General features: G+C 41.6%; 1 protein-coding gene across 1 annotated transcript; it reads right to left on the bottom strand.

The window, feature by feature from the left end:
* Positions 1-10,841: 10,841 nt before the first annotated feature.
* Positions 10,842-25,413, bottom strand: DYNAP (dynactin associated protein). Its single transcript, XM_032767860.2, has 9 exons — positions 25,149-25,413; positions 23,133-23,372; positions 21,325-21,531; positions 20,168-20,401; positions 18,196-18,349; positions 13,486-13,595; positions 13,239-13,352; positions 12,075-12,224; positions 10,842-11,171 (listed from the first exon to the last, which is right to left on the bottom strand). Exons 1-9 carry the CDS (start codon positions 25,230-25,232, stop codon positions 11,037-11,039), a joined length of 1,428 nt encoding a protein of 475 aa, XP_032623751.1. The 5' UTR covers positions 25,233-25,413; the 3' UTR covers positions 10,842-11,036.
* Positions 25,414-25,681: the final 268 nt, after the last annotated feature.

Below are 25,681 nucleotides of genomic sequence, written 5' to 3'. Positions count from 1 at the left end.
TCTGCCCTGCAGGTCTTCTTATATGGGCCTGCCAGGCCTTGATTAGATGTTCCTTTCACCCCTTTCTAATTGACTGCCTCCTGTGTATCCTCCCTTATGACTCTATTAATCCCTCAGAGGTCAGCGTGGAGCCAAGGTCCCATCACAGTCAAGAACCATCATTTGCCAATAGCACCTCAGACCACTGATCATCAGAATGACATGATGGACATGTTATAGTCACTTCTGATCTGTGAGCTGCATTGAGACATGGTATAGGGGAGGGGAAATAGGTTGTAACAGAGTATGTTCCGTACTTGTTGCAGGAATGCTGAAACAGGGCCAACAATGACCAGGGACGCCATCAGCATAGAACCCTGCTCAACATTCTTACTCACTAGATATCTGCAGTTCACTATGAGAACCAACCCATTTTATAATCAAGTTATTTAAAATAGTAATACTGGTCCACATCATGGCAGAATTTAAGCAGAGTGCTCTGATAAAGTATCTGTTCAGGAACTAATATGGCCATGATCACTGTGGTACCTGAATGTTGTGCTGTACGTCAAGCAGACAGTATTTTAGAAAACACACCAACCTATGCAATATAATCTTTGTGTTTCAATGACTTTCTGTACTTTGGAGTTCTATAATGTATATTTAAAAAATATACTTAAAATGGAAGAAATATGAATGTAGGTGATTTTAAGCAGCTGTTAGCAATTTATTTTGAGGATTTATCAAAGGTGTTGCACCTGGTTCTGCACTGTGTGATCGTCAATGGTGCATATCAAGCAGTCAAAACTGAGTTCCAGAAACAAGTGGCATAAGCATAATTTACTTGCTAATATTCATGTTTTTCGTCACCTGCTGTGGGACTCAAGATCTGCTCTCCCTAAGCAAAAACTAATTTTCACTTAAGGGAAAATTAGCAGAAGTGCATCAGACATGGGCAGGAGGGTTTCAGTTTAGGAACTGGAAAGAAGCCCAGATTTTCTGGGTTTTGCTTTCCATATGAAAGCTCTGAGATGGAAATTTTAATCAGTCTAGGCCCTTTTCTGCCTAAACATACACATTATGTCATCCCAGTGAAACAGTGGATTACCTTGGTCAGCGTAGAACAGAGTTTTGCTCTTTATCTTGACTTTAGGGAAAAGATGATAATGTAGTACACCAAGGCTGGGACTTTCAAAAGTGCTCAGCACTAGCCTAACTCTGCTTACTTTGACTGCAGTGGGACCAGAGTTAGACCAGTGCTGAGTGCATCTTCGGGGGCCCGGAGAAAAGCAATTTCGGAGGCCCCTTCCATTAAAAAAAGTTGCAATACTATAGAATACTATATTCTCATGGGGGCCCCTAGGGGCCTGGGGCAAATTACCCCACTTCCCACCCCCCACCCCCCCCGGGCAGTCCTGGAAAATCCCATCTTAAGTATTCATATGTTGGGAGATGCTACTAGTATTAATGCTTTTTTGTGACTTTGTCCCTAGGTCATTCTTATCGAAATACCTAGCAAAATTAGAGGAGAGTCACTGTTTACAAATTTTGCTTTATAGCAAGCAGCCATTGCTTGGCTCATTTATCCGGAGCATGGACTTGGGTTTTATACTGGCAATTGTCCCCATAGTATCTGAGCCTAGGACACTTGAGGCTCCATGACACAGTCAATGAAATTTCTTTGTATAATTAATCATTTTACTATTTTCTTTGAAAAATTGCATACAGGGCATTATCCATCTGCCCCAAAATAAGCTAAAGCAAAACCAGCTAGAACTATTAAGGGCTACTTATGTATCTAATGTGCTAAGCACATTAGACAGAAGAGTTTAGGTGAGATTTTGTTGCACTTTGTACACATTACTAGGCAGCTGCACTTACACAACATAGCAAAGAATTAGGGCTGTCACTCGCAGTTAACTCAAGCAATTAACTCAAAAAAATTAATTGTGATTAATCGCACTTGTAACTATAGAATACCAATTGAAATTTATGAAATATCTTTGGATGTTTTTCTACATTTTCCATATTGATTTCAATTACAACACAGAATACAAAGTGCACGGTGATCACTTTATATGATTATTTTTTATTACAAATATCTGCGCTGTAAAAACATAAACAAAAGAAATAGCATTTTTCAATTCACCTCAGACAAGCACTGAACTGCAATCTCTTCATCGTGAAAGTGTAATTTACAAATGCAGACTTTTTTTGGTTACATAACTGCACTCAAAAACAAAACAGTGTAAAACTTTAGAGCCTATAAGTCAACTCAGTCCTACTTCTTATTCTGCCAATTTCTTAGACAAACAGGTTTGTTTACATTGACGGGAAATACTGCTACCTGCTTCTTATTTACAAAGTCACCTGAAAATGAGAACAGGCAGTCACATGGCACTTTTGTAGCTGGCATTGCAAGGTATTTACATGCCAGATACGCTAAACATTTGCATGCCCCTTCATGCTTCAGCCAACATTCCAGAGGACGTTTCCATGCTGATGATGCTCGTTAAAAAAATAATGCGTCAATAAAATTTGTGATTGTACTCCTTGCAGGGAGAATTGTATGTGTCCTGCTCTGTTTTACTTGCATTCTACATATATTACATGTTATAGCAGTCTTGGAGGAAGACCTAGCATGTGTTCGTTTTAAGAACACTTTCACGGCAGATTCGACAAAACGCAAAGAAGGTACCGATGTGAGATTTCTAAAAATAGCTACAGCATTCGATCCAAGGTTTAAGAATGTGAAGTGCCGTCCAAAATCTAAGAAGTACGAGGTGTGGAGCATGCTTTTAGAAGTCTTAAAAGAGCAACATTCTGATGCAGAAACTACAGAATCCAAACCACCAAAAAAGAAAATCAACCTTCTACTGGTGGCATCTGACTCAGATGATGAAAATGAACATATGTCGACCTGCACTGCTTCGGATCATTATCAAGCAGAACCCATCATCAGCATGGAAGCATGTCCTGGAATGGTGGTTGAAGCATGAAGGGACAAATGACTCCTTAGCACATCTGAAACGTAAAAATCTTGCAACACCAGCTACAACAGTGCCGTGCGAATACCTGTTCTCACTTTCAGGTGACATTGTAAACAAGAAGCAAGCAGCATTATCTCCTGCAAATTGTAACCAACCTTGTTTGTCTGAGTGATTGGCTGAACAAGAAGTAGGACTGAGTGGACTTGTAGGCTGTAAAGTTTTACATTGTTTTATTTTTGAAAGCAAGTTTTTTTGTACATAATTTAACATTTATAAGTTCAATTTTCATGATAAAGATATTGTACTTCAGTATTTGTATGAGGTGAATTGAAAAATATTTTGGTTTTGTTTTTTACAGTGCAAATATTTTTGTAATAAAAAATATAAAGTGAGTGCTGTACACTTTGTAATCTGTGTTGTAATTGAAATTAATATATTTGAAAATGTGGTAAACATCCAAAAATATTTAAAATAAATGGTATTCTATTGTTGTTTAACAGTGCGATTAATCATGATTAAGTTTTTTAATCACTTGACAGCCCTACAAAGAATGTTTAACTTTCAATGAGTTATCAAAGCAAAACCAACACTTCTCTTAGTGAGACTAACAAAATACGTTTTCAGTTTCTAGGCCAAGCCATTTTGGAGATATGATGAATTTAAAAAAAAACATTAGTCTGTTTTTCAAAAAGTTTACTGTAGCTAAACTCTGAAAGCACCATAACTTTAAATATCTTTAGCTACATCTACCTGGAGCTGGGGTGTAATTTCCACCTCAAGTCAACATATTTGTGCTACCTCTCATCAAGCTAGTGCCTTAAAAATAATAGTATAGCCTTGGTAGCACGGGCAGCAGTGAGTGGCAGCATGGGATAAGTGCTCCAAGCATATTCCCACAGGGTCCAGGCTGGTTTGTGCTCAGTACAGCTAGCCCTTGCTGCCATTTCCACAGCCCATGCTACTGAGGCTGCCTGACTATTTTTCACAGGCAAGCTTGTTGAGAGGAGCTAGCACGAGTATGCCCACCTGAGCTGGGAATCACATCCCATGGCTCCAAGTGTACACATACCCTTTGTATGATTTTTATCAGACTTCACAGAAAAATCTCTCTGTATAATTAATCCATATAATAGGATGGGGTGATGTCTGATAGCGATGGTGGAAATAGCTCTTCTGTAGTCTAATCCTGAGATGTGCTGAACAGCCATAACTCCTGTTGCCTTTTGCTGAGAATTATGGGAAAGAAACAACTTTCAGGATCGGACCCCCTCTTTCTTTCTTCGCACATTTCCTCTCTGACTCTTCAAAGGCAGGAAGACAATCACTGAAAACAATTCGTTCAGGTCCAGAACTAGTAAAGATCATGATTTGATGTTTTCTTCTGCTCCTTATGCTCCCTCCATCTCGCTCAAGTTTTTCCCTGACCAGTGTTAGCACATCAGATCGCATAGGTCAGAATCAAAATATGAACAGCTTTGCAAAGTGATATTTTGAATTTACCGCATGGACTATGGCTCCTGCTCCTCCATTGTTAGATTTTTCTTGGAAACAATGAGCCAGTAATTTACAAAACTCGGTGTTCATTATTTAACTGAAATCTCTTTTCTTGTAACTAGAAGAGAGCTATTACAAGCATTATCCATGGAGGTGAATTGCATGCATGGATGTTTTAAATCACGGAAATCAAAGGGGAGATGGGAATGTCAGCAAATTGGAATTTTAACAACAGTCAGAGTTAGCAAACTTGTTAGATCAACTAGAATTTTAACTTTTCAATTTTAACTTCTTTTTACACAATGCATAGTCACCCTATGGAAATACAGAGGCTGTTGTGCAGGCTATAACAAGGTTCAAAAAAGAACTAGATAAATTCATGGAGAATAGGTCCTTCGATGGCTATTAGCCAGGCTGGGCAGGGATGATGTCCCTAGCCTCTGCTTGCCAAAAGCTGGAAATGGGTGACGGAATGGATCACTTGATGATTACCTGTTCTGTTCATTCCCTTTGGGGCACCTGGAATTGGCCACTGTTGGAAGACAGGATACTGGGCTAGATGGACCTTTGGTCTGACCCAGTATGGCTGTTCTTCTGAATGGAAAGAAGGAAGGCAAAACTAAAGGAAAGAGTTCTTTAACAATGGGAAAAAATAGTTTCATTAGATCAGTTAAGTCCACAAATAATATGATTTTATTTATACTATAACTCCATTTTACTACAATGTTGAGTCCTTAAATTATATAATTCTACAGGGTAGGTATAATTGAGTGACAGTATGTGAGACTATAAGAGGACTGTGAAGAAAGGCTGACAAATGCTTGACATAATTGCAGATATCTTCCTGGAATCATATTACAGTGTGCACACGTAGTAACCACTATGATTAAGATTGCAAAACAGTTTTGGGTTACACCCATTGTCATCACGTTTCCCAAACCTTTTATGTTTCCACAAACTTCTGAAATACTGAGAAAACCTTCATGAATTCCACAAAGTTGCTAGCACTCTTGATGCATTAGGAACTATTGCTGATAGCACAATGCACTTTTGGAAAGGAGCTACCTTGTTATAAGTGCTGCCCATTGGGAAAAGAAGTTAAGTGAAAGTCCTTTCTGCCAGTCACTAGTGGTTTTCCAAGCTTGCATTAAAGTGTTCAAACTGAATTCTAAAGCACTTTGAGGCACCCACTGCAAAAACCCTTCAGATCATTTTGGTGGCTGTGATTTTTCTATATAACATTTGACTGTTCCCAACTGTTTTTGGATCAGTCATGGGAGGTAATATATTCTTGTTATTTTCTATGGCTTTTTACAGACTCCTTTCTTCAGGCTGTTTCAGCCTAATTCCTTTACTGAAGATTTTACAGACAAGACCCATCTTTTAAGTTCATTGATGTCTGATGCCACCTGCTGGAGAAAATTCTGTAAGAGAGAGTCTGATTCCAGGGAATCTAATCAATGCTCTCTTTGATTTCAGCCTGCCTATTGGCTGCTCTTGCTAAATTCTTTCTAGATGAGTTTCTGCAGTTCCTCATAATTAGGTCCTCATGGACTTTTGTTGAGAAATGTATGAAAATACTCATTTCCCCACCTTTCATATGCAGAATATTTAAATATTAATTTTTAATTTTAAATGGCACATAGTCTAATATTCTTAAGAGTATGTAGAGTTTATTTTCTTTTTCTTTAACAGCACTCACAGGCATTGAATTGATATCTCATGAGCTGTTCTCTTAAATGTCAACTCAGAAAAAGGACTTAATCATGTGATTACCTTTAGGCACCTCCTGAAGCCCAGCCCTAACTGAATAAAGCACTTAGGTGCATAAGTACCATTGTGAATAGGTGCCTAAATCTGGGTTTTAGGTGCCTAAGTCCCAGTTTTAGGCTCCACTGCGATCCACAAAACTTCTGCTGAATCCTATATGCACCTAAACTCACACGGCATCTAAATTTCTGCCCTCACTAACTGACCAATATTATTAGGAGAGCTAGCTGTAGCTGTGTGGTAGGTAACTGAGGCCACGTCTAGACTATGCGCCGTATCGGCGCGTTAAAATCGATTGCTCTGGGATCGCTATATCGCGTCTAATCTAGATGGGATATATCGATCCCTGAGCGCACTTATATCGATTCCGGAACTCCACCAACTCCAACGGAGTTCCAGAATCGACATGGTGAGCCGCGGACATCGATCCCGCGCGGTGAAGACGGGTGAGTAAATCGATTTTAGATATTCGACTTCAGCTATGTTATTCACATAGCTGAAATTGTGTATCTAAAATCGATTTTATCCCGTAGTGTAGACCAGCCCTTATTCCTGTAGAATTTCTTTCACTGGGTATAAAGGAGTTGTTGATCAGCTCTGTGCTGTCCCCTAGCTGCTTCTATCACTGAGTCTACAGCAGGGGTGGCCAACCTGTGGCTCAGGAGGTGCATGCAGCTCTTCAGAAGTTAATATGCAGCTCCTTGCATAGGTGCTGACTCCAGGACTGGAGCTACAGGTGCCAACTTTCCACTGCTCAACCCAGGCCCCGCCCCCACTCCACCCCTTGCCCCAAGGCCCCTGCCTCTTCCCACCCCCTCCCCTGACTCTGCTGCACCCTTGCTCCTCCCTGCTCTATCCCAGTGCCTCCTATACACTGCGAAACAGCTGACTGCGGCAGGCAGGAGGCATGGGGAGGGAAGGGAGGTGCTGATTGGCAGGGCTGCCAGCGGGCAGGAGGTCCTGGGGATGGCAGAGGGGAGGGGCTGATGGAGGTTGCTGATGTATTACTGTGGCTCTTCAGCAATGTACATTGGTAAATTCTGGCTCCTCTAAGGCTCAGGTTGGCCACCCCGGTCTAGGGACTTGTATAGCCGCTCTCCACCCCCTCATCACAGCCTACCTCAATGATGGAGCTGGGTGTGGATTTCCTTAGCAGTTCCCTTACTGTCTGGGGCAAACTCCAGCCCTTTCTCTTGGGGCTTCTTTTGCCACAATGACCTACTCAAGGAAGGAAACTGAGCCACAGGCAGACCAAGTGACCTGACTCAAGGAATGGTATCCCCAGCTGTGGATTGTAAACAGAGATGGGCACCTCCCTCCAGGCCAGACTTTTAGGCTCTTACTCTTTGGGAAGGGTGGGGCTTAGGTCAAACCTCTCTCACCAGCATCTTCCATTGGCTAGCTTAGGCGGCTAAGTATGCCAACTTTTGTGAATCCTATTTTTAGGCACCTATCTTTCTCTGTGCATTGCATAGGACACGTGGGTGCACAGTTCAGGGTTTGTGGATTCCTTTATTGTTCCAGTGATTTTTCTACATGCCCAAAACCTAGGCATTGCGACACTGAGCATAGGTTCAGACACACTGCACACATCTTTCTTCCCCTCACACTGCTGTAGTTCTAGATCAGAAGCAGCTAGAGGTTGGTTGGTTATTTACAAAGGCCTCACAGTCAAGTCCAAATGATGCTGCCTTTCTAAATGACTGCAGTGAAGACTCTCTTTGTGCCATTACATGGTCAGATTGTGCTCCCAGATTTACTCTGGGCTTATGGTGATGTAACCAAGGGCAAGATTTGTCTCTTTAAAGTAAGACATAAGACAATTTACCTGGGGCGAATTTCACCCCTATACTCCAGTCCTATGAGCCACTGCCCCCTTAAGTGGCCAATAAAATCTGTGTTGTCTCCCTGTGTGAGGATGAATTTCACCCATTAGGAACACTGTTTCTTTGAATATGTGGCTTGAAACCTTGAACTAATCATACATCGTCAGTAAATCTCATGACACACACACTGAATGAATTTAATATTTTAATAAAAACATATCACACTGCTCATTATTGCCTCTGCTTACAATTAACTGTAGGTGCTGGGTTCCTTTCTATTTAACATTCTGTTAACTTCCTTTTTAAAATGTATTTTCTGCCATAATTCACATTCACCACAGGGGGGCATTGCAGACTTTTTTTAAGCTAAATTTCCTGCTTCCTGTTACAAGCAATTGAATGCAATAATTTTCAGAGGAAGTGAAGGGTTTGGCTTATTGTTTCGCTGTTTAAAATATTTCCAATTTCACATTAATTAAATTATTGTAGTACAGGTTTGGGTAATTAAAGCCACAGTACAGTGTGCACCTTATCCTGCATTCTCCCATTATTTTAAATGGGAGTTTTGCTCTGGCAGTGTAAAAGACCCTTAATGTAGGTGCACATTACATATATACTCACTTTGACATCCCTCTGCACTACCAGAGTGGTATAAAAGGACCTTAGTATAACTGTGAAATCAGGCAATACTAGTTTATACACATGGATCATTGTGGTTTTCATCTATCATTATCCACAAATAGAATTTTTATTTTATTTTAGTCTAGTTCCATCACACTCATTGAATTAATTGGCACAAAAGCAGACCTGCACAAAACCCTGATCTCATATCGTCTCTCTGACATCTCTTCCTGGACGGCTCACCAAAAACTTAAATGGAATAAGACCAAAACTGAGCTCCTTTTCCCTCCAGAATTTCTTCTCTTTCCCCTTTTCTTGTCACAGTTGACAAAACCACCACCGCCCTTCATGACACATAGGCCCAAAAGCTAGTGGTTAACTTCAACTCTTCCCTCTCTTAAATACTATCTGGTCCTCACAGTGTTCAAATCCATGTGCTTCTTCCTGTACAACATCTCAAAGATCTAACCTTTTCTCACTGTCCCAACAGCAAAAACCATCTTACAAGTCCTTATCACCCATTTTGATTAATGCAACTTTCTCCTCTCCTACCAGACCACAACTTGCATGACTCTTTTTTGAGTTTCAGATCATTGAAGATCTCCTGGTTAAGCCAGGTGGTCTCTTACCATACTTCCTATCTATCCTACGCATTGGAATAGTTTGCTGTTCTGCCATGCTGAGGGAAGCTGTCCCAAATCCCCGAAGGTCCAACAAAGGCATACATATCCATTGATGTCGTCAAGATGCTTGAAATGGAGGGAAATAATTGGTGGAAGGTCATTCCCCTGCCACTGGAGGCTTTTTCTCATATGGCTTGACACTCCTGCAGCACCCAGCAGGGTCCCCCCCTTTTGCTGCTGCTGCTGCCACTTGAAATGGGGGCTTGACTCTCCTGGAGCTCCACTTGCCCCAAAGTTTACCAGCCATCACTGCTCAGTAGTTCCTTAGGCCAGATCCTCAGCTGATGGAAACTGGTGTAACGCCACAGATTTCAATGGATCTGTCCTGATTTGCACAGATTGAGGATCTGGATCTTTGTGTTCTGGGCGGTTGGTTCGTTTCTGACTCCATCGGGAAGAAGCAGGAGAGCACAATAGAGCAAACATTGAGTGATACATGCATGCAAACCCATATAAATTAATGGACCAAGGGTTTCACAGGTGTAATTGATTGCAGATTATGGATTAATTGTGAATTTATACTAGTAATCTCTGGTTTCTGGTCATTGTCCTGCCATCATCCACTGACTTCCAGAGGACTCCAGTCAGAGAGATGACAGCATATAGACTTCTGTTGCTGTGACTAGTACAGTGAGTGCACAATCGTTTACTTCAGCAACAGGAGCCAATGTCTTAACCAAAACATTGCAAAGAGGTAAAGAGCCCAATGTAGCAACTATAGAGTTATCATTATTGACAAAGGTTATAGTTATCCCGCTACATCTCATGATCAATTCCCTGCCATTGCAGAGGCCTCAGGCAGCCTCCTGTGGGCTGTAATATTGTGATCTAATTTTGGTTGTTGCTTTCAGTGTACGGATGCTGGGTGGTGTTGGTGATCTGTGATATACAGGAGGTCAAACTAGATGATCTGGTGTTCCCTTCTGGCCTTAATCTTTATGACTCCGACTCTGAGTAGTACAACTGATATGCCTATACATTAGAAATTAGAAAAGGGCTGCATTCTTCTAGGCACTGTACATAAGAAACAGCCACTGCCCCCCAAAAGCCACGTCTAAATAGACAAGAGATACACAAAACAAAAGGGGAAATAGAAGCACAAAAAAATGTAGTGATTTGATGAAGGTCACACAGCAGGTTTGCTGGCAGCACAAGGATTAAAAGCCACGTCTCCCGAGTCCCTATCCAGTGCCCTATCTGTTGAACTACAGCTAGTGGAGGGAAAGCAGGTATGGCCTGAATGTATTAAAGGGCTATTGAGAGATCACTCCTGAAAAAACTGTTGGGTATAGTGCTTGCTACTATAAGTAGTTCCAGTCAAGAGACAAAGAACTGCGTCCACACTGTATGGGGGTGGGGAGGAGTTTAAATACAGTGAATGTGTGTAGCAATGTAAATTTCAGTACTTTGACTGAAAAGTAAACTGAGCTGGAGTGTATGAATTAATAAATGGAACAGAACGAATACAGACAAAAATTAATTTGAGTGGCAGGAGCCACCTTTATTTACAAAACACTATTACTCAAATACCAACTAAAATAATTACGTAAAAGTTAAAATGAGATTACTTTGTTTTCTGACCAGCTCCCCTGAATAAACAGCAAGAAATGTAAAAAGTACTTTTAAAAATAAGGCAGTGAAACTTAATTATTTTTGGCAATTAATATTAGCAGCTATGGCAGGTTAATTGCCTGATCCTCACTAAACCTTGGGATCTTCTTAAATTCCTCCTGTTTCTTGAAGAAAAGCTGGGCTAGAATATGATCTGCTGTGGCATGGAAGTAGTCATCCATATCAAGGGTTTGCAGCTGTTGGAAATACCATATTTCAAATGGAAATAATTTATTATTAGATGATCATTGTATAAGACTATTAACAGCACAGAATATTAAAATACATTGAGTAAAAAGCCACATCGTTTATGAGAGCTATAGCACACACAATAAAAATATCATAAACCATAAAAAGCATAGCACTTACATGGCACTTTTCATCAAAGCTATTAACATCTTAACTATTTCTGGACACACTTTTTTTTTTTTGGACTGAGAACAGAGAAAGTTCTGAGCTATGTGTTTAAGAATATTTGTGTTCTTTGAAAACCAATAGTTTCTAATGCAAGTAGATTATTGAATCAGAGAGATTGAGTGTGTAAAATTTGTGTGTGTGTGTGTGCATAAACACACACACAATGACTGGTTAATGAGTTGGCAATACTTAAAAGGGTAAATGTCCTATGAGATAAGGAACTAAGCTAGAATAGCAGTTGCTTCCACACTCCTTTGCTGGAGATCAGGATCATAGGATATGTGTAATCACAAGTCCATGGCACCACCCATGCTCATCATCAAGCATGTTGCCCTGGTCAATGCTTGTGCAGATCCCCCTTCTGTGCTCCACAGGGGCTATAGTGGCCTTTGCAGGCTAATCCACCCACGGCATGACCAGCAAACAAGCTCTCTCTGATGTACACGCACACACAGTATATAGTCCCTCTCCAATGTGGTGTTTTAGTGGTGCCTCATGAAGGCCCTTCACACCAGAAGTGAAGCTCACCGTCAGTGTAGCTGAGCGTTACTGGTTGTGTAGCAAAGCATAAGGCAACTGATCAGGGAATAAGTCCAATTTATGCTTCTCTCCCTCCCTCCTTCCCCTCCCCCATTCCCTCCCCCATGCTTGCTTATAGAGTAACTGCCATTATGAATTCTCACCTGGTTGCCCGTGCTGAATGCTAGAATCATAAGCAAATCCTCATCACATGTGCTTTTGATATAATGTTGTGTTCCAATGGGGAAAAATACAACATCTCCAGTGCCAATGTCAAAGTCGGTGGTAATTTTAGATGAAACAATAATTCCCACCTAAACAAGAAATGCAGCAATCATTCCTTGCTGGAAAATGTTCAACTATCCAACAGTACATGCCAAGCCCACTCATCATAAGATTAATTAAGAATATGGCTCCAATTCTGCGCTGAGATCTGCTAGTGCAGACCCAATGATGTCAGAGGAGCACCAGACAGGCACAGGTATCCACAGGGGAAGATTGTGGCTATTATTATTCAACTCCCCATATAGGAAAGAAGTTTCAACTTCTTTACCTTGGCAGAAGGATTATTAACATTATGGGTCAGCTCACATGAAACGCAAGACCCTTAAAAAGAACCTTTAAACCTTTTTGTTTTTCAAAGGGTTGTGACCACTGCTGGACTAAGTATTTGGTACCTTCACCTTTACTTCCCTTCTTTTACATTGGATCCCTTTGTTGTGTTTATCAGCTTCACTTTAAAGACAGTGTTTTTCGATTATGATCTCATTGTATCTTTGTTTATTTGTATTATGTCAAAACAGAGCCTCAAGCATCCTGGTAAGTCATGTTAATTAATACTAAACAGAGCAGTAACGATTATCTGGGCCTTCCTCTTGGCATAGAATCAAGACCACTCCTTTTCCTTTCTGTATTGTACTTACATGTGGTGATAGCGACATAGTGAAACATTGTTTTCTAAATCGTGTTGCAACTAACTTTCTCTGCTTAGGGCTTGTTTCTCAGCAGCGTTGAATCAACAGGATTCCCTCTTATTTTGTCTACCCTCTTTCTAAAACCATAAGAATTCCTACTTGAAGCAGCTTGCTGCTTTTCCCTGAATGCAGAACAATAATCGCTACATTTTTCTCTCCGTTGTGGTAGTGCCACTTCTTTTTTACTTGCTAGAGCTCCATCAGCATAGCTCAGAGAAAATTTAACCCTAAGGGGAAGGGTGTGGATTTTGGAGTTTTACAGTACTAGCAAAAATCAGACATTTTTCTGAAAACATTCCAATCCTGCAGTCCTAACTCAGACAAAACCCTCATTTAGTTTATGTAACAAATTACCTTTGCACAGCCACTAATGACATAGCCCATCTCGTTGGCATTGAAATGAAAATGAGGTTGCCGTAGTCCATTGCTGTATATCCTGATAGTTGCTAAGGTAAGAGCATTTTCATGCTGGAAGTCAAAATAAGCACAACAGTCAGACAAGAGCCCATATGGCTGTGTGTGACAGTGATGACGAACTCTCATACTTTGCAAATGCTACCTTAAATTTCAGCAATGAGAATGCTCTACTGAACATACGTACCATTTGCAGTGAGTCACTGAAGATTTTCTCATTGTCATTTAGACCAGCTCCATTTCTGCGAAAGCGAGCCCACTGAATTATTCCTCCTGGAAGTTTGAATTCTGTTGAATCTGAATGAATGACAGTTAAATGAGAATTACTAGAAAATATTCCCATATGTTATTGGTAATTCATTGCCAGAAGATCTGCTTTTAGCTCATGTTGCTTGTTTATCGACCAGGATCATGGGTCCTCACTGGAGACTGAATTTGGGACATCCAGTGCTAAAAGCATGAGCATCTACCTTTAGTTAGTGAATAGATTCCTATCCTTTGTGAAGCAGCCACCAGTGCAGGATGCATAACACAGACTCACCAGCAGTTTATACTTGCACGGTACCCCACTCTGACACATGTAAGCAGCAGTTGTACAAATAATAAGAAATCTGAAATCAGAATTTCTTCTTAAGTTTAGATTAAGACTAGTAACTAGCAGTGTATTCACTGATATTAGGGCAACACTGAAAGTTTCTTTCCAGCCACTCACCCATTAGCTGTGAGCTCAAACTTTTTATCATGAAAAGTATTTGTTCTAATAGCAATAATTTCAGCTGTCCTGAATCCTGCAAGGTGCTTTGTCATTAGGAGTGGAGGGTGCTCAGCATCTTCCAGGAAATGCTCAGCAGCTTGCAGGATTGAGTGCACGGTGTGTGAACATTATGTACTAGTGGCTGGATCCACTTTATAAAAAAAATTTTGAAGATAAGGTGGTGTTTTCTATACACCTTCCATCGACTGACAACATTTCATCTTAAACCGGTCATTCACACTGACAACATTTTCCATGTGCCTGAATCAGACAGGCACTTATTCACATACTGATGTTAAAATTCCTGTAGTATTCTACCTTGAGCATACCAAAAGTCCCAGGAGTTGTAACTGTTGCCTTATTTCCTTTAGGTAATTTGGACTTCTTTGTGCCTACAATGGTGTTCTTTATTCATTCTCTGGCACTGGCAGTCTAAGGAGTACCAACCCATTCTCCAGACAGTTTCCTTTGGCTCAACTTGCTCTACCTCCCCTGAGGACAGAGTTCAGCTTTCCTTGGAGTACACCAACCAACTCCTCAGGGGCTCATCAAAATCAGTTTTATTGGCAATATACGAAAAAGAGAAAACTATAAAATAAAAAATTAGTTAAATACACACACTCCATATTACAGAGAACATCACAGGCTGGCACTTTCCTTGAAGTTACAGAAGAAGAGGTTGCTCACCTTGTGCAGTAACTGGGTTTTTCAAGATGTGTGTCACTATGCTTCACTTCAGGTGCTAATGCACCTCTTGAGCCATTGATATGAGATTTTCCGTTAGCAGTGTCTGTTCGATCTGTACATGAACCCTATTCCTCCACATGTCACACTCCAAGGCTAAACAAGGATACGCAGGTGAACTGCCCTCAGTTCCTTCTCTACTTGAATGTCCCATGGAAAACAGTCTGAAACAGAGTGGAAGGAGGGCAGCTAGAGGGATGCCAGACTCAATGGTACCTGTTTCAGGGCCAGAGTCAATGGTGCTACACGGGTTGTTGGAACTCAGAGTGGCCCAGTGTGGGTCGCACTCTACTAGAATCCCTCTGCTCTGCCAACTTTGGTGTTGGGGATCTACCTCTAACAGTCTCTTTCTGCTTCTTTCTTGGCACCAATGATAGAAAGCAGTGCCAAGGTTCCCTCACTGAAACACTTTTTTTCAGCACCAGGAAGGATGGACAGTTCTGAGTCTCTTGAGAGGCAGGAGCATCTTTTTTCAGTGTGGAAGAAGAGGAACGGCACTGAGTCTCCCAAACAGTAGCCCAGGCACTCCTTATGGTGGTTGAACTACCCATCTCCAAGGGAGGTCAAAGTGCTGCCTCCATGAGGATACATCTGAGCTAGTGTCTCTACTCTTTTTGGTGTGGTCTTTGGTAAGTCTTTGTAGATCTTACAGCACTCCCACATGTGAGTTCCCCCAGACATTTAAGGCAGCTGGAATGGGAGTCACTCACAGACATAAGCTTGTGACAAGAAGCAAACACTTAAACCTCAGAGACTGAGGCATGCCCCAGTACCAGGCAGGGATTAACCCAGCTGAGTAGCGTTCGCTAATCTATTTACCTAACAACTGAAACTTAACTACTAAGAATAAAACATAAATATATATAACGAGGTTAGAAAATCCACTGAGGAGTGCTTGTGAATGCAAGGGATGAGGCAGCTCCAGTGGCCATCACAGGGGGTAAGAAGGAACTGAGGAGCTGCAGAACAGTGGGACCTTTTATACCTGCTCTATGAGCGTGAGACTCCAGGAGGCAACAGATCTGTCACAATGGATATCACTGTGGGGGCGGGGGGGACTTTCCACTGGCGATGCTCAGGGTGAGCGCACACCTACATTGGAATGGACATGAGCAAGCACTCAAAGAAGAACTAACCTATGCAAACTAACCCTGAACAAACAGCTATAGAAAACTGCACACAAGATAGCCCATGCACATTCAAGGTGCACAGGCTAAGACTCTGTCTCCTGCTGAGGCTGTTGAGAAAGAACTGAGTACAATTCACCCCCACATCCGTATATAGACTTGGTGTGCAGCTTGAGGATGCATGCATGGGCCAAACGGACAATGCTAAAGGAAAATCTCTGATCAACGGCTCAAGAGGGGCATATGCACCTGAAGTGGAGCACCCATAGGGGAAGGCACATACTTGAAGAAGAATATTGCAAAGTCAGCTGCATTTATTGTGTGGCAGAAAATGGGACTGGTTTCTGAGAGAGGCTTCCCAGAGAAGCTTTGTGATCAGTTCTATACTTCAGTTATAGTTTGTAACCATTGGAGGAGTAAAGTTCTGGAACAGCCTCCCAATAGGAGTTGTGAGAGAAAACAATTGGTTTTAAGAGACAGCTAGAGAAATTTATGAGTGGGACTGGGTGATGAGGTTGCTTGCCGTTGGTGGGGAGGGAGGGGCAGGACATGGCAGCCCTGGGAGTTGCTACTAAAATCTCATGCTTTGGGGCTTCAGTTCTTCACCTACAGAGGTAGGAACAGACGTAGGAAGGAATTTCCTTCCTCTCAGAGTATTCTGGGTGGGTTCTGAGGGTGGGAGTTTTTGTGTGTGTGTGTGTCTTTTCTGTAAAGCATCTGAGATGGCTACAGCTGGAGATTGGACACTGGATGGGATAGATCAGTGCTCTGAGATGGCAGTGAACATTCTTTCATATGCTTGGCTGGCTGGTGCATCTCAGTCCCCCCTGCTCTCTGCCTATGGCACACCATAGCTTAGTATCCTGAAGATTATAATACTTTGGTCTGGTTTCAGTTGCTGGGTACAGTTCGTGGCCTGTAATACACAGGAGGTCAGACTAAATGATCTGGTGGTCCCTGCTGGCCTTAAAACTATGATTCTATGACTTGCCTTTACATGGCATTTTTTTTGTGACATCATGTGGTATCTGCTCCCTAGAGCACAAAGAACATATTCAGTTTCAATATGTGAATTTATGCTAAACTGTGGCCCTCTTTCTGCAACACAAGGCAGCCAGTGCAAAACAGCTGGCATATCTGACTATGGGATGGTTTGCCTGGTATAGCTGGACCTTCCAATAGCCTAAAGCCAGCATGGCCACTTCTATGGCTATGCCTCTGGAAGGTGTATCATGCCACTCATATACACTCTGTGGAAGTCAGAGAGCTTGGTCAGGGAAAAGGGAGCATGGCTGGGGTATCAGTAGAACCTGGCCAATTCTCAGCTGAAATAATAGACCCTTAGTGTATTACATAGATGCAGCTGCATTTGTGTCGTATAGGCCGATTTGAATCTATGTATACTTTTAGCTTTTGGTTAAATAATTAGCTTATTTTCTGACCTGTACTTTTGAATCTGAGTTTTTAGACAAACTAATGAATACAGGCCAAGGCCCCAGTTCAGGAAAAAAAATCCACAAAAAACCCCCCAACGTGTGCATGTGTTTACATTTGTAGTTCCATTGACTACAATTTCTAATGTATAGGCAAACCAGTTGTACCACTCAGAGTCAGAATTATAGAGTTTAAGGCCAGAAGGGACCACCAGATCATCTAGTCTGACTTCCTGTATGTCACAGGCCACCAATACCACCAGCACTCATACACTAAATGTGACAACTGAAATTAGACAACATATTACAGCCCACAGGAGGCTGCCTGAGGCCTCTGGTTAATATCGTCCCTTTTATTAATTTACAAATTGTTTCTAGACTATTATATTACTACTTCTCCATTCTATCACATTTAATTTTTACTCTATTTTATCAATATAAGCATGGCCATACTGGGTCAGATCAATGGTTCACCTTGCGCGGTATCCTTTCTTCCAATAGTGGCCAATGCCAGAGGATTCAAAGGGAATGAACAGGACAGGGCAATCATCAAGTGATCCATTCCATCATCCAGTCCCAGCATACAACAGTCAGAAGACTAGGGAAGCAATAGCAATGGGTTGCATCCCTGACCATCTTGGCTAAGAGTAATTGATGGATCTATCCTCCATAAACTTATCTACCGGTAATTCTATAATTCTATTTGAACCTAGTTCTAATTTTGGCCTTCAGAACATCCCTGACAACGAGTTCCACAGGTTGACTGTGCATTGTGTGAAGAAGTACTCCCTTCAAAACAAACAGATACCCCTTTTATATACCAAGTTCTTAGTTTTTACCTTTGAGATTATAGAAGTATCGCCACACTAGCTTGTCTGGAGACTGCACATAGCTGGCATTCTGAACAAGCTCTACTAAGTTTGGTGGAAGGTTAATGGCCTGATCTTCTGTTTGTTTCTTGAATGTTCTAATAAAATTCACTCCACCTTGAGGCTAAAATACACACAATAAATAACGTTATATTAGAAAATGCATGAAGCAAACAGGGAAAGTAGAGCTGCTTGATCAAGTAATGTGCTTTTCACCTTTAAGACATACTGAAGGTCTGATCTGGTAAGACTTGCTGCCATGCATTATCCCATATAATTCCTAGTGCTATACATATTTTAACTTGATTTTATACTTTGTTCAAATCCTAAAGAGATTTGAAATGGAATCAAAGTGTAAGTCCTCTCTCACCTGAGTAGATGCTACAAATTGTTCTATGAAGGAGGGAGTGTTTGCTCCCTCCCTATAAAATGCACAGTTTCCACTATGAGAACCTGCAGATCCAGATACTATGACCTTGTAGTGAGGTGGTCTGGCTCCCAGCCACCCCGGAGGACGAAGAGCCCAGCCGGAGGCTGGACTGGGCAGAGCTACAGAGCTCTGAGCCCACCCCACAAAGGGTCAAGCGCAGACCTGGAAGTATAAAGGGGGTCAAGCATTGACCTGGAAGTATAAAGGCGGGCCCTCTGAGCTCAGTGAGGCCCCAGCGGCCGGAGCAAGCAGATGGCCCTCCGGGAGCTCGGGACTGGGAGACTCCTGCAACCCAGGGTAGCCGCCCAGAGTGGCCCAAACTTCCCCGTGCTTGCTACCCAAAGGAGTTGCCGGAGCTGCCCCGTGCTCGCTACCCAGACGAGCTGCCGGAGCTTCCCCGTGTTCGTTATCCAGAGGAGCTGCCGGAGCTGCCCCGTGCTCGCTACCCAGAGGAGCTGCCGGAGCTGCCCCGTGCTCGCTACCCAGAGGAGCTGCCGGAGCTGCCCCGTGCTCGCTACTCAGAGGAGCTGCTGGAGCTTCCCCGTGCTCGCTACCCAGAATTGCTGCTGGAGCTTCCCTGTGCTCGTTATCCAGAGGAGCTGCTGGAGCTTCCCCGTGCTCACTACCCCAAGGAGCTGCCGGACCTACCCTCCAGCCTCGACTGGGACGAACCCATGCACCTGGATCCCGCGGAGGATGACCTCCAGGATCCAGGTAAGCCCTGAGAGGGAGTCTGGAAGTAGCCTGGGGGCAGCCGACCCTAGTCTGGCTGCAGCAGAACCAGAGCCAATGTCAGTGTGTTGTGGCCAGGATCCTCACTGACATAGCAGCAGGTTGCCTGCGCTGTTAGGGCCCCAGGCTGGGACGCAGAGGAGTGGGCGGGCCTGTGTCCCGCCCTGCCACCCCACTCACAGGTGGCAGTCTCCCCCTCGCCCTGATGCTCAGGCCCAGAAGCCTGGGCCTCTTACCTTGTATAGACTGAACTGTTTGCTCAGCCCCTGCCTGAGGGTCTGAGCCCTGCACCAGTGTTTGTTGCCCCACCCTGATCCAGGGCCTGGGCTCTATAGACTGAACTGTTTGCTCAGCCCCTGCCCAAGGGTCTGAGCCCTGCACCAGTGGTTGTTGCCTTGCCCTGATCCAGGGCCTGGGCTCTATAAACGGAACTGCTTGCTCAGTCCCTGCCTGAGGGTCTGGGCCCAGAACTGTTGTCGTCACCCCAGGTAGTGAGGCGGCCTTGCTCCCAGCCGCCCCAGAGAGGGGTGAACCCCCTCTCCCAACAGCGGACTTCTACAGACCTATATGCTGGCTCCAGAGACCCTTGCCCCAACAGTGACAAGGACTAGTTCTAAGGATATGAGAGGACACTGCTACACGGGGGACATACAGATCCTTCCAGTCAGGAGACAGGAGATCCAGGCAAAGAGGGGATCCTCCACAAATTGATAAGTGGCATGGTTGAGCCTTTTTTAATTACTTTCAGCAAGACAGAGTTGTGTATGCTACTGTGCAAACCTTTAATGATCTTGCTGCTATATCTTCTGGTGTAGAGAAAAACACATCATCAACATCCAAGGTTTGAAGTTCTTCATGTGTTGTAAAAAACAGCAGGAACAAACAGTCATCTTCTCCCACATTCTTTACCCAATGCAATGTGTTTTTAGGGAAGAAAATCACTTGGCCTGCGGTAACATTGTATGTGGTTACTACGCTACCACCAGCATCAACAACACCAATCCAGGCACTACCCTGAAACACAGGCAGAGCAACAGAACATAGTCATGAAAGAAACAAACAAACATTGGTTTTTCCATAGTGAGCTCATAAATTGTATTTGCCTGCATTTTAATAATTCTAACATACATGTGACAGTCCCATTCTTATACAGCTTTTGAGATATGAAAGCAAGAATAGCGCATTCAGCAATAAATTGTTGGAAGGCCTAATTTTTTCAATAAACACTTGATACAGTTTCTCTTTCTCTCACACACACAAAACGTTACCGTGTTTAAACAAAGCTGTGAATATTACCCTTCCAACCCTAATAATCTACGGTTCTATGATTATAGATTAAGACGATTCAAACTATTGGGGATAAGGACCATGTATACAATTGCTCCCCAATCCTGACTGGGGCCTGTGAGTGCTACTATAATATAAATATTAAATACTTATTAATAAAAATATTGTTAGTATTCTAAGTATCGCCAAGAGTCAATTCTTCAAAATACATAAAGCTTTGTTTTCAAACTTATATACAATCTCTAATTCTTCCTCACAATACCCTGTGAGTTAGTACTTTAAGTAACTTCAACTATTCCCATTTTACAGATGGAGAAATGGATAGTCAGAGGAGATAAGATAATATTAAGCACCTAATTCATGTGCGGGCACCCAGATAAGTAGCTGAATTTTTAAAAGTGCAGAGTACACAAAATTTCCACTGACTGCAACTATTACACTTTGGTTGGAGCTATGAGTATATAGTATGTCTGCAAATCACGCCATTTAAGAACATAATTTCAGGCACCTAGGTTTGAAAATGTGACACACGTTAACCAGTGATAATGCCATCATTATTATTCTTTAGCATTTCTATATAAGACCATAGGTTGGCATGATGCTTTACTCCAAAAATTACAACAGATTAAATTAATATAATCAGATTGTACCTTTAGAAGAAAGCCATGTTCATTGGCATTAAAGTGCCAGTGGGGGGCCCGGAGCCCTTTGCTCTTGATCCGTAACGTTCCAAAAGTCATCTTAGATCGCTGATTGTTGATGCTTGTTCCAAATTCCATTTCTTCATCACTCGGATAATCCTTTACATCAGACCTAAATCTTGCCCATTGAATATCACCTCCAGGAAACTGAAATACCTAACAAATCATAGACATAAGTTATTCTTTATAAGTATTGGACAAAGGCAAGGGCAGTGGGGAAATGAAGGGAATATATTGAGGGAATATTTCAGAATATTACTTTATATGTAAATATGAAATTGGTGGAAAACATAGGGAATTCTTGGTGAGGCTTCTCTCTCTATGTGTTTACTACACTTTTGATGATCCCACACATACCTTTATACATCAAATTGCTATATCTTTTTTTTTTTTTTTAAATGATTGATAAGGAATTGTTTTAAGGACAAAATTCTCAGAAAAATTAGTGGCTAAGAATCGCTTTGTAGGTACATCAAACAAAAAAGATGGAAGACCTGGCGTGAAATCCTGGCCCTGCTGAAGTCAGTGGAAGAACACCCACTGACTTTAATAGGGCCAGGATTTCACCAGAGTCAATCAGTGTGTATCTGCTATCAAAAACTAAACACATATACAGCTGATATGGCCTATCATCACCTTGACCACTCTACTTTTATGTTGTACTCCCTTCCCCGTTCTCTGTCTTTTTAGACACTGATTCAGGAAAGCACTTAAGTACATGCTTACAATTAAGCACATGTGTAAGTACCCTTCCTAAATACAATGTTTTCCTGATGCAGGGTCTTGGATTGTGAACTTTTTGTGCTAGGGACTGTTCCTTCCCATTTATTTGTACTCTATCTAGAATAAATCCAGCAATTTAAAAAAGTCACCTTACCTTAGGGAAGTGTATTACAGTACTCTGTAATCTTGAAAACCACATTTTTTGTATGTTTGCACCTCCTATAGTTACATCTAATGCCTAACAATATCAGAACTGGAAGAAATTAGAAAAAGACAATTTTCTGCTATTTTTTTAGTTCCTTTAATTTATATATTTGACAGCACTGTATATCAGTTTAACTGTCCACTGTCTAATCAATCATCTTCTCCTTTGCAGGAAAACCCTTATAAACATGAACACACATCAGAAAAATCCATATAAATATACTTTTTAAGGATTTAAAAAGAGTCAGAACATACACTTTAACATCTGGCTCTGTGAAAACTGGAGTTCTTCTAAAATTGGTCAATTTTTAAAAATTCAATAAGTTTTGAAATACAGAGACTAAACTCTGAAGTAACCTAACTGGTTTGTACATGAACTGCAGTGCTATAAATCCAGCAAGGTGAATGAGGCTACTACTGCCTAAAATGAGACCATCACATTCATTTTTATTTGTGACCAAAGAATACATTTTAGCTCAGTTCTCAAGACTTCTAGTTTCAGCTAAATGGCTTCTATTTGTGTTCAAGCTTTCTGAAAATGTTTCACATTGTGTAGTTTCACTGCTAGATTTCAAAAGCTGACTTCCTTTTAAAACTCTGTAATTTTGGTTATTTAGACATCTAATTTGTAGGTGCAAATAATGATATGTCCAAAAGAGGTAAATTGCATTTTGGATTATTTATGAATCAATATATCTTTGTGTCTGCAATTCTGTGTGCAAAAAAGGAGAATACCAAAACAAAAAACAAAAAAACAGGCCAGTCTGAAAATTTGGCCCTAAACTTCTATATTGGGTACAATAATACTGTTTTGTAAGAAGAACTGCTACCTTAGATTTACCCAGATGATTCAGAAACTGGAATTTGACATCTACTCTTTTTCTGTCTGGCATTCTTATCGGTGTTTTTGGAGAGGTTATTTCATGCTTTTGAATGTTTAACTCCGTCATAAACCCAATGTTATGAATGTAGACCAAGGAAATAATCAGCACTCCTATGATGGTGGAGATGATGCAGGCCAAGAGACAAACTAGAAAGATGTTCATTAGCGACCAGTGGCTCTTTCTTTCCTACAAGACATTTTAAAAACCAAAGTTATTCGTCAGCAATCAGAACAACAGTTAATGCAATGGCACCTGTGTAATCAAGACTGGATACCTTTCCTGAAGACATGCTTTTGTCAGACAAGTTAGTGGGCCCAGTATAGGAGTAACTGGATGAAATTTTTTTGGCCTCTGTTATGGTCAGACTAGATGCTCTGATGGCCCCTTCAGGCTTGATGTTTATGAAATTATGAATAAATCTTAGAAGCACTTCACACAAGGGGCCTGATACCACAGAATTTATTCACACATATATTCTCTCTCTCTCTCTCTCTCTCTCTCTCTTTCTATCTATCGATCTATCTAGGAGTTTTCTTTAGTGCCCATCAATGTGCAGAATAGAGCCTAGATCTCCCTTGGAATATCAATACAAGCTGCTAATTTTCACAAGAAAGTGAGATAATAAAGAAAAGCAAAAGAGCTACTGAAATTTTTACCAGTTTTACAGATTAAGCTACAAACTGCAACAAGACAGAGCATCCTTTATACATTAAGCATGGGTTGTTTTTTTTTAACCATTTAAAGGGATGATGAGATGAGATATGCTTTGTATGGTTACTTTTTTAATCCATTTGGAAAGTGTAAAGTCCTCGGTGTACTTTAACCTGGTTAGATCCCTAATGGTCACTTTTCAGACTGTACTGTTTAAGCTTTCAAATTACTGCTGCTTAAACTTCTGCTGCCCTTAACAATATAAGATAACCAACATCTTTTTAAACTTTGTTCACCCTACACAAAACTGGAAGAGGTTAAGCTGGCCAGGTAGGCCCATTAACTGCCCAGGCGTCACCTGGAGAGGTGCCAGGGAGCAGGGGATTGATAAGGAGGCTGTGCTGCTGGACAGGAACTGGAGGGGCCTGTATAAAGCACAGGTGCTTAGAGAAGAAAAGGGTTGCAGGAGAGTTGTCTGGAATCACTCCCTGGAAGAAGGGAGGTGTGTTTTGGGCTATGGAGATAGGGTGACTAGGTGTCCATTTTTTGACCAGAATACCCGGTCGAAAAGGGACCCTGGCAGTGCTGGTCAGCACCACCAACCATGCTATTAAAAGTCTGGTTGATGGTGCTGCCCACCTAAAGCAGACTAGTCCCTACCTGCACTGCTGACCAGGAGCCGCCAGAGATAAGCCTGTGCCCCAACCCCGAGCCTCAACCCCCTACCCCAACCCTGAGCCCCCCCAACCCAGAGCCCTCACTTTACCTTATGTATCTCCTTGTCAATCCCATACAATTCTATACTTTTATTAAAAATACCCATATATTCTACATCATGGTAACTAATATAGCACATATGGTCTCACTAAAAATTCCCAGTGGGTAAAGTCAGTTGGGTCACTGTGAAGTTGCTAACCCTGATATATTTATAGCCTAGAGCTGCTGGGAAGGCAGTTTCCGTACTTACCACACAGCTTAGGGTATGTCTACACTGCAACGAAACACCCGTGGCTGGTGTTGCACTTTAACTTCAATCTAGAAACGAATTTAGTTAAATCAGTTGAATTTGTGTGTAAACTAGCCCTAAGCCTTCTGCTATCACATCTTTGATAAGTAAAGTGAGGCCATGGTGATTTCTTGAGTATTATATTTAACAATTAGCAAAGTGAAAATTAGGAAGATTTTATTTTATTTTAACTCTTTATAGTATATTTGCATAAATAATTTTGCTATACCATGAAACAAGATGATAAGCCCCAACCCTGAATCTTATTTGATAAAGTTCTAAATAATTCCAAAAGAGAAACTTACCAGTACCTCTTGCTTTGTCTGTTCTTTCATATTTGAGGAACTTTGTATTTTCTCTTCATGCATTTCAAATCCTGGGTTCTCCATTTAAAGAAACTGGAACAGACTTTTGTAAAAAAAAATCTGATTGAAAAATAATGTTAATTCTAATTTGTGCTCAGTACTTCTAGAGCTGCAGCACCAAGAAACAACTAATTTTAATTTTGCATAGAAATAGTAACGACACTTAGAATGATCTTGTCTCCAAAGTGGTTGCAATCCAGGAAGTCTCCTTTTCTAAACTGTCACAGGAAAGATCTGCCTATTTCCAAATTCAGAACTGAATTTATTCAACTCATTTCTGAATTACACAAAAGCCGTTAGATGACAAGACAGTAAGACAGATAGGTTCTGTTAACTGAAGATTGTGGGGAACGAACAGTGGACAGCTCAAGCAGTGACACCAGGGTCATGGTGAGCTAGGAAGTAGAGTAGGAAGGGGGCTGAAGGTGATGGCTAGTGGCATTCTGTTATTTTCTTTGTTGGGCCTGTCCTGT

Source organism: Chelonoidis abingdonii, chromosome 6 (assembly GCF_003597395.2).
Source record: "Chelonoidis abingdonii isolate Lonesome George chromosome 6, CheloAbing_2.0, whole genome shotgun sequence".
NCBI lineage: Eukaryota > Metazoa > Chordata > Testudines > Testudinidae > Chelonoidis > Chelonoidis abingdonii.
This window is presented reverse-complemented; position numbering and strand designations above follow the sequence as displayed.